This window comes from Oncorhynchus keta, chromosome 24, assembly GCF_023373465.1.
Source record: "Oncorhynchus keta strain PuntledgeMale-10-30-2019 chromosome 24, Oket_V2, whole genome shotgun sequence".
In the NCBI taxonomy this organism is placed as follows: Eukaryota; Metazoa; Chordata; class Actinopteri; order Salmoniformes; family Salmonidae; genus Oncorhynchus; species Oncorhynchus keta.
Genome location: NC_068444.1, coordinates 37,538,990 through 37,549,312, shown reverse-complemented (window position 1 = coordinate 37,549,312; position 10,323 = coordinate 37,538,990). Strand labels below are relative to the sequence as shown.

At 42.5% G+C, this 10,323-nt stretch overlaps 1 protein-coding gene across 1 annotated transcript; it reads right to left on the bottom strand.

Moving 5' to 3' along the window:
- Nucleotides 1-477: 477 nt before the first annotated feature.
- Nucleotides 478-2,252, bottom strand: rbp4 (retinol binding protein 4, plasma). The gene is made up of 6 exons (XM_035734650.2): nt 2,203-2,252; nt 1,855-1,974; nt 1,555-1,691; nt 1,354-1,460; nt 949-1,161; nt 478-770 (listed from the first exon to the last, which is right to left on the bottom strand). Exons 2-6 carry the CDS (start codon nt 1,954-1,956, stop codon nt 751-753), a joined length of 579 nt encoding a protein of 192 aa, XP_035590543.1. The 5' UTR covers nt 1,957-1,974; nt 2,203-2,252; the 3' UTR covers nt 478-750.
- Between the last annotated feature and the right edge of the window lie 8,071 nt (nt 2,253-10,323).

The window sequence follows — 10,323 nt, the reverse complement described above, 5'->3', positions numbered from 1 at the left end:
AGGCTTCTCTGGGTAGTGGAAAAGAGGTTGAGGTGTCTCTATTCAAGGAATGTGACAACATGGTCTTAGCTGTAAGGTTACTGCTGCAGAATATTCATATGGTTGGTTCCAAGCACTGTGTTATGAATAATTCTGTGTTTGATGCCAATTTGTGACAATTTGCAACAGAGAAACATATATCATTAACTTTTTGTTCAGACAATTGGGTAGCTTTGATTCTATTTTTTTGTTTTGGCCTGTATACAAAAGATGTCTTTGCTCTGTATTTGTTATGCACTGTACAAACATTTGCAATAAAGATTATAGCCATTGTCCTGTATCAACACAATCTTTGAGTATTCGTTGTCTGTTTGTCACAGTCGAATGGAAACCATGTGGGACAATGCAGTTGTATGGATAGCAAGCAAACCTGATGACATCAGAGCACAAAGTATGACTGAAACCATTGATACTAATAATACAAAATAAACACTGAACTAGTACATATGTGGGGGGTTTTATTTCAAAAAGAGGTTCAAGACTACATCATACAATGACAATCAGTAAAGAATCCCATTCCCTTATACATTCAGATACACATCATTTGCTTTGGTTGATTGGTGTCATCTTTGGTAATGGCAAAGTTCCCCAACTGCTAGAAGGGGCTGGTTCGTGACGGATGGTTTGTTTTTATTGCTGTTGTGGAACATGGTTTATATTTACAGTCTTGTGGAATTCTACTCCCACGGTATCCCTCTGAGTAGTTAAAGATCAACTGCTTTCACAGAAACCTGCAACGGAGGAATAAAACATATATACACATACAGCATATAATGAACTTAGAACTGATATTTGGATTCAAGAGTTCATCATAGACACTAGCTTACAAAAGTAAGACCCAAAGTTACACAATCGCTTGTTTGGAAATTATAACTTTTCATTTTTAAATGTAGTTATTACAACTCTTACCAGTGTGTCCAACGCGTCTGTATTTGCCGAGGAAGCAGATCTCCTTTTTCTTGTTTGTGACAATCTTCTGGTCCTCAGGCCTCAGGCCAGTGGGGTGACGGGAGAAGATGAAGGAGTATCCGTCCAGGCAGGTGCCGTCCAGGTCAACCTCTCTGCAGGAGTAGTGGATGGCGTAGTTGTCGTAGTCGGTGTCAATGACCCAGTGGTCGTCATCTATGTGGAGGAGAGAGGAGACAGAATCATAGCAATGATTGGTTTAACAGCAGGCTTCATCAATGGCATGCTATTATATACTAATAAGGAAGAGTTAAGTTATCATCAACGTGGGATGGAGTAACTCAATGGAATATTCTGCACAACAATAGGAGATGTTAGTCTTGAGTTTGAGCCTGTAGTCTTTCTTACTTCCAGACTGGAGGTATGAAGCAGCGCCCCAATATCTCATCTTGAACTTGGCAGGGTCTGGAGTGTCCTCGAAGGTGCCGAACATGTTGGCACACATTTCCCAGTTGCTAAAGGGAGGAAAAGGGGAGGATAAATGGGGAAGTTCAGTGTATTTCAGTGTTCAGGAACAATTTTTATCATTTGTAAGTGAACAGAACTCACTTCAGGATGATAACTCTGCCGTGGGCAGTTGCAGTCATTTTGCCACTTTCATCAACTGAGAACTGAGCGACGACATTGTCCAAGAGGAACAGACCAACAGGATCTTTCTTGGCCACAGCATACCACCTACCAGTATACTGCAAGATGAAATGAGAGCTCTATCAATCCCTGCATACCATACAATGACATTCCAGTTCCGTTCTTCAACATGTAACATTCCAAAGCTGATAGATCAAATTGGACAAGAGTGGAGATACTTTATGAGAAGTTACATTTCCGAAATTAGAATTGTGTTCTTACCCTGCTCCTATCGAAGTTCTGCATGACCTGAATGTTTGAAACTTGACAGTCCTGTGCCCAGCATGTTGCCAGGGCACAGAGGGCCACACAGATCCTCAGCATGTTGCCTTGTTGATGGATCTGTGGAAGACAGTGCCCAGAGTCATTAAAAAATATCACAACATTACCACCAGTACATCCCATCAGGTCAATAGAAGAGCCATATCCCACTCCATTACAGCTTCACTCTAAAAAGCGTGCAAACTCATCCAAAATGTGAAAAGTTATTTTAAAAAGTGATTTTCTTTAAAGAAAAAAAACCCCACAAGTGGAATAGATGTAAAAACCTACTATCCGTGTAGTACATACCTTGTCCAAAAAAAGGGCTGAGGTACTTTTCCTCTCCAGACAGGGTTTTTTATAGTGTAGGGTCCCGCCACAACCAGGGTTGTGTAAGAGCAACTGCAGATGTGAGACAGCCCCCAAGCAGGAGCCTCCCCTCAAATTGGGCAAACATTACATAACTCCAAACAAGAGTCCCATTTGACCCTTGTCCCAAACATGTGTTTTTGCTGCCTAATGAAAGAGCTGTTGTGGGTAAAGCCAAGAGCACATCTGGAATGCTATACATACTCACTATCAATCACTAACCGTGAAATGTTATGCTTCAGCAGTACGAGGCCCACGTTAATGTCCAGATCCAGACTTTTAAAAGGCATGTTTCAGCACGTTTTTCCCCCCCTGGAACAGCTACACAATGTTCTGTCTGGTTAGTCATGTCATTTCTCCACTTTTCTTGAAATGTTTCACTTTTCACTGGAAAACCATGTTAGGCAATCATGTACAGTACATTGTTTATTGCTGTTATGTCCAAGACATCTCTAATGGTTGCTATCCTATAGGATAGCCCGTGGAGAAAAAAAACCCATTGACTTCTGGTTTGCTATGCAACCAATATCAAAGAGAAATACCTTGTAGTTCAAACCAAAGTCCAGATCCTCTTGGATTCACGCCACTCAATCAATGCTGATCTGATTACGGTGAAGGGCCTGACTGTTTGTGTTGTGTGCTTTCACCTGAAATCTCAACTAATCATTTGGAACTTGGAAAAGAGAATGCAGTGAGTGATCAAACAGAATTAATAAATTGTTGAATTCCATTGATCATAACACGCCAGCAAATTCCGTAAGATATTATAAAGGCTCATACAAGCTAACAAGTTGTAAAGCATTATACCTGCAGGCTTTATGGAAAGGTTTATGAAATGGGCACATACAGTAAATGGGGGTGTGTGTACCGACAAAACCTTGATTGTGCTTTCCAAGTAAACTTTTTTTTCCTAGGATCGTACAAACGCAACTCAGGGGCCCCGTTATATAACTTGGCACGGCTAACCGCAAAAAGCATAATTTGTTGCTCCAAATCATGTCTGAACCAGTGCCAGAGTCATGAAAAAGTCATACTTTTTACCTGCTGAGTATGTAATACAGTATTCCAAACTAGATATATACAGTATGTGTAGGGGCAAGACAGAGCATATTGTGAATATTTTGTAACGTTATGAGGTGTTTTTTAACTTTATGAAGTACAACCCCAACTGTACAATTCATCAGGTTGGTTACAGTCACCTGTGAAGCTTTTTAACAACCAACAAAAACGATCACTGCGAAGCAGCATCAGATCAGATATCTACAGTGTGGGAATGTGATGATAAGAGAGGGTGGATTAATCTGACATAACTCTGCCCCTTCAATGCAGGTTTTCAGTTCTGTCACATATAGATGTAGGATCTTAATTTGAGCAGGTTTGCAGGACAATAGTTCTGCAGCAACAGGAAATGTGAATTATTATATAGATATTCATTTATTTATTTTTAATTCACCTTTATTTAACCAGGTAGGCTAGTTGAGAACATGTTCTCATTTAGAACTGCGACCTGGCCAAGATAAAGCAAAGCAGTACGACACAAACAACAACACAGAGTTACACATGGAATAAACAAACATACAGTCAATAACACAATAAAAAAAGTATGTATACAGTGTGTGCAAATGAGGTAAGATAAGGGAGGTAAGGCAATAAATAGGCCATGGTGGCGAAACAATTACAATTGAGCAATTAAACACTGGAGTGATAGATGTGCAGAAGATGAATGTGCAAGTAGAGATACTGGGGTGCAAAGGAGAAGGAAAAAAATATCAGTATGGGGATGAGGTAGTTGGATGGGCTATTTACAGCTGGACTATGTACAGGTGCAGCGATTTGTGAGCTGCTCTGACAGCTGGTGCTTAAAGTTAGTGAGGGAGATATGAGTCTCCAGCTTCAGTGATTTTTGCAATTCGTTCCAGTCATTGGCAGCAGAGAACTGGAAGGAAAGGCGGCCAAAGGAGGAATTGGCTTTGGGGGTGACCAGTGAAATATACCTGCTGGAGCGCGTGCTACGGGTGGGTGCCTCTATGGTGACCAGTGAGCTGAGATAAGGTGGGGCTAAGACTTATAGATGACCTGGAGCCAGTGGGTTTGGCAACAAATATGAAGCTGTGGGTAGTATATGGGGCTTTGGTGACAGAACAGAAGGCACTGTGATAGACTGCATCCAATTTGCTGAGTAGAGTGTTGGAGGCTATGTTCTATAAGACATCGCCAAAGTCAAGGATCGGAAGGATAGTCAGTTGTACGAGGGTATGTTTGGCAGCATGAGTGAAGGATGCTTTGTTGCGAAATCGGAAGTTGATTCTAGATTTAATTTTGGATTGGAGATGCTTAATGTGAGTCTGGAAGGAGAGATTACAGTCTAACCAGACACCTAGGTATTTGTAATTGTCCACATATTCTAAGTCAGAACCGTCCAGAGTAGTGATGCTGGACGGGCGGGCAGGTGTAGGCAGTGATCAGTTGAAGACCATGCATTTAGTTTTACTTGCATTTAAGAGCAGTTGGAGGCCACGGAAGGAGAGTTGTATGGCATTGAAGCTCGCGGGAGGTTAGTTAACACAGTGTTCAAAGAAGGGCCTGAAGTATACAGAATGGTGTCATCTGCGTAGAAGTGGATCAGAGAATCACCAGCAGAAAGAGGAACATCATTGATGTATACAGAGAAAATAATTGAACCCTGTGGCACCCTCATAGGGACTGCCAGAGGTCCGGACAACAGGCCCTTCGATTTGACACACTGAACTCTCTCTGAGAATTAGTTGTTAAACCAGGCGAGGCAGACATTTGAGAAACCAAGGCTGTTGAGTCTGCCGATAAAAATGTGATGATTGAAAGAGTCGAAAGCCTTGGCCAGGTCAATGAATACAGCTGCACAGTATTGTCTCTTTTTGATGACAGTTATGATATCGTTTAGGACCTTGAGCGTGGCTGAGGTGCACCCATGACCAGCTCGGAAACCAGATTGCATAGCGGAAAAGGTACGGTGGGATTTGTTAACTTGGCTTTCGAAGACCTTAGAACGGCAGGGTAGGATAGATATAGGTCTGTAGCAGTTTGGGTCTAGAGTGTCTCCCCCGGCAGCTTTCCAATCTTTGGGGATCTCAGACGATACGAAAGAGAGGTTGAACAGGCTAGTAATAGGGGTTGCAACAGTTTCGGCAGATCATTTTAGAGAGGGTCCAGATTGTCTAGCCCGGCTGATTTGTAGGGGTCCAGATTTTGCAGCTCTTTCAGAACATCAGCTATCTGGATTTGGGTGAAGGAGAAATAAAGGAGGCTTGGGCAAGTTGCTGTGGGGGGTACAGGGCTGTTGATCGGGGTAGGGGTAGCCAGGTGGAAAGCATGGCCAGCTGTAGAAAAATACTTATTGAAATTCTCAATTATCGTGGTGACAGTGTTTCTTATAGCCTCAGTGCAGTGGGCATCTGGGAGGAGGTGCTCTTATTCTCCATGGACTTTACAGTGTCCCAGAAGTTTTTTGAGTTTGTGCTACAGGATGCAAATTTCTGTTTGGAAAAGCTAGCCTTTGCTTTCCTAATTGCCTGTGTATATTGGTTCCTAACTTCCCTGAAAAGTTGCATATCGCGGGGAATATTCGATGCTAATGCAGTACGCCACAGGATGTTTTTGTGCTGGTCAAGGGCAGTCGGGTCTGGAGTGAACCAAGGGCTATATCTGTTCCTGGTTCCATTTTTTTGAATGGGGCATGCTTATTTAAGATGTTGAGGAAGGCACTTTTTAAAGAATAACCAGGCATCCTCTACTGACGGAATGAGGTCAATTTCCTTCCAGGATACCTGGACCAGGTCGATTAGAAAGGCCTGCTCGCTGAATTGTTTTAGGGAGCGTTTGACAGTGATGAGGGGTGGTCTTTTGACCGCAGACCCATTACGGACGCAGGCATTGAGGCAGTGATCGCTGAGATCCTGGTTGAAGACCGCAGAGGTGTTTTTGGAAAGCAGGTTGGTTAGGATGATATCTAAGAGGGTGCCCGTGTTTACGGATTTGGGGTTGTACCTGGTGGTTCATTGATCATTTGTGTGAGATTGAGGGCATCAAGCTTAGATTGTAGGATGGCCGGGGAGTTAAGCATGTCCCAGTTTAGGTCACCTAACAGCACGAGCTCTGAAGATAGATGGGGGGCAATCAATTCACATATGGTGTCCAGGGCACAGCTGGGGGCAGAAGGTGGTCTATAGCAAGCGGCAACAGTGAGAGACTTGTTTCTAGATAGGTAGATTTTTAAAAGTAGAAGCTCAAATAGTTTGGGCACAGACCTGGATAGTAAAACAGAATTATGCAGGCTATCTCTGCAGTTGATTGCAATTCCGCCCCCTTTGTAAATTCTATCTTGTCGGAAAATGTTATAGTTAGGGATGGAAATGTCAGGGTTTTTGGTGGCCTTCCTAAGCCACGATTCAGACACGGCTAGGACATTCGTGTTGGCAGAGTGTGCTAATCCAGGGAATAAAACACACTTAGGGAGGAGGCTACTAATGTTAACATGCATGAAACCAAGGCTTTTACTGTTACAGAAGACAACAAATGAGAGCGCCTGGGGAATGGGAGTGGAGCTAGGCACTGCAGGGCCTGGATTAACCTCTCCATCACCAGAAGAACAGAAGAGGAGTAGGATAAGGGTACGGCTAAAGGCTATAAGAACTGGTCGTCTAGTACGTTTGGAGCAGAGAGTAAAAGGAGCAGGTTTCTGGGCGCGGTAGAATATATTAAAGCATTATGTACAGACAAAGGTATGGTAGGATGTGAATACAGTGGAGGTAAACCTAAGCATTGAGCGACGATGAGAGAGGTATTGTCTCTGGAGCCACCATTTAAACCAGGTGAGGTCACCGTATGTGTGGGAGGTGGAACAAAAGGGTTAGCTAAGGCATATTGATTAGGGCTCTGCAGTGAAATAAGACAATAAACACTGACCAAATCAGCAATGGACAAGGCATACTGACATTAGGGAGAGGCATGGGTAGCCGAGTGATCATAGGGGTCCAGTGAGTAGCTAGGCGAGTTGGAGGCACTGCGATTCAGACAGATAGCGGGCTGGGGCTAGCAGGCTAGCAGAAGGGCATTAGAGGGACGTCTCGACGGAAGATGTCTGTTGTAGCCCCCCTGTGCGTTTACGTTGGCAGACCAGTCGTGATGGATCAGCAGGGCTCCGTGTAGTAAAAGGGTGCAGGCCAATTGGCAAAATTGGTATAGTAGCCCAAGAAATTGGCTGATGGACCTCTTCAGCTAACAGTTCGATATGCTCTAGACAGCTAGCGGGCCGCTGCTAGCAGGCTGTGCATTCAGGCTGCGTCGCGAAGGAGGAGCCTGTTGAAAAAAAAACTTGGGCGGCTAGCTTCTGTTGGGGGTTCCGGTTCTAAAGTAAAGAAAATAGCAGATCCATACCACATTGGGTGAGGTGTGTTGCAGGAGAGTATGCTGAAGTCGAGGTTAAGAAAAATATTTATAAAATATATGTGAAGAAAAAATATATGAAATTTATTTTTTTACGGTACACGAGAAAACTAAGACAAAGACACCTGACTGCTACGCCATCTTGGATTATATTTCATGGCCTTTTTTGTAGGGGTTGATGCATTTTTCATGAGGGCAAATCAAGTCTGAAATGTCAAAATAGAAATAACAAACTTTAGAAGCCTTTCTAAAACTCAAATGCACTACAAGTTTGCAGTTCCTGCTGTGCAAGAAAATTATCAGCAACAAAAGAGTGATTCAATTAAGTTCCTACATGTCTACTATACTGCAGGTAGCAGATGGTGGTTTTTATTCAACACAAGTCACCTGGATGGTGTGATGGGGCATCCCAGTGTGACAGCACAGTGCATGCAGCGTGGCCTTTCTGAACACACTGCCACATGTTTTCCACGTGGAGGCTGGTGACAATAAAATAACTGAGAAGCAGCAGCTGGTTCACACACACACTACTGAAGTGAGAGGTTTTGAAGGAATGGGAGAGTTTCTTGAACACATCCAATCCAAATCGATTGCAGACTTTAGTTATCAAGTTTATGAGTGTCTAATGTTGTCTCACGCTTTGACAGTGTCTCTTTTTTTTCTTCCTCTTATGTATATTTAACTAATCAAGTCAGTTAAGAACAAATTGTTATTTACAATGACGGCCTACCAAAAGACAAAAGGCCTCCTGCGGAGACGGGTTTGCAATAAAAAAAATAAAAAGTAGGACAAAACATACCGACAAGAGAGACACCACAACACCACATAAAGAGAAACCTAAGAGGCATAAAGAGAAACCTGTCTTAATCCCACATGTGAAATTAGACAGGGGAACTTTGTCCGTCCTGTCTTTCCAGACAATCTAATAAAAGCACACCTTTGTTTGGACCATCTTTATCAGATCTCTAATTTTCCTCACTTAGCAAGGTTTCCAGATTTCCCTATGAGGACAGTGAGATTAAGAGAATTAAAATCAAATACTTCTACCAACATTGTTGTCATGACTTCCGCCGAAGTTAGTCCCTCTCTCTTCTTGTTCGGGCGACGTTCGGCGGTCGACATCACCAGCCCTCTAGCCATCGCCGATCCACTTTTCATTTACCATAGATTTTGTCTTGTCTTCCATCACACCTGGTTCCAATTCCACCTATTACATGTTGTGTATTTAACCCTCTGCCCCCCTTTTGTCCGGAATTGTTTCTTGTCGTGCTTGTGCACGGTATGCTGGTGATTACCGGGTTTTCTTTGACCCATTTCATGTATTGTTCTGTTGACGGTGGTTTTATGTTGATTAAACAACACCGTTGTAAATCAGTTTTTGCTCCTGACTTCTCTGCCGCCAGTACGTACCCCATTACAATTGTGGACATAATGTCTAGGTGTTTTTTGTTCTGCAGTATGTTTATCACACTTGAACCATACCAAGACTAAAATGAGCTGGGTTCATTGTCGGGTTCACCTAGTGGTCATGATATGGGCTGTACCAAATGTTTGATGTATTATAATAATTGATTATGCTTATGTTGTATTAAAAGAAGGGAAGGGGTTATAAGACCCTGCCCTCCTTACATTTATAGGGTCCTAGACTACAGAATAACAATATATATTCATTATAGAGGTTTGGTATTGTTCCACAGTTGTTTTCATGTCTCTCTGCCTCTTATAAAGAGACACCTCTGAGAAATGTGTGACTGAGACAGAACTCTGCAGGGGAGTGTAGGAGATAAGAGACTAGTCAGACATTCCACAATATATCAACTTTGGGGAGTGGACATTTATTGCCTAGGCCTTAGAAAACACTGGAACTATTGTAATTCTCTTGCAAGTTTATATAGCTGTGTATGCATGGGCTTGGTCTGATGAGTAGAAGGTTATGGCGTATGCAGTGAAATCGCAAGGGCTGGACTTCAGGTTTAATAAAATAACTTGGGACCTTTTTATATTTTTCAGAACTTACTCGGAAACATGTGCATGTTCCTGCTGTCAACTTCTGTCTGCAATTGCATTAATGAAGGTTTTTTAATGAATTAATTAAAGATATTGTCAGAATGCCAGTTTCACCAATGAGCCAATGATTGACAAGGAACAAGGAACGAACCCCAACAACATTATAGAGGGAACTGATTTAATTGAGCTCTTTTTTGAATTGCTTCACTGATGCTATTACTCAATTGGCTTCACTTTGACTGGAAATATAGCGTAGGGTATTCTTATAAACATACATCACTGTGAGAGAGAGTTCTGCGGCTGGAATATTTGCTTGGAACTATAGTGGGGAACTGAAGCATTGTTCTTCAAGGTCAACTGTCCAAATATTTCCTACTCAGTGGGCCAATTGGGTAAAAAGTCTATTGATGAGTCAACCATTTTGTCCCAAAATGAACTTTCTATACCACAGCTGCAGTAAGAGATAGAGCTCCAACAACCTGCCTCCCTTGCCTCAGATTGGATTGTCCAATATAAAATTATCTGTGTTGGGATTTGCAGGTTAAGAAAGCTTAAGGGCTTTAATTTCATGACGTCACATTAATTAGCGGACACTTTGATCCTTTCAGCCTGTAAGCCACCACATTCAGTCAG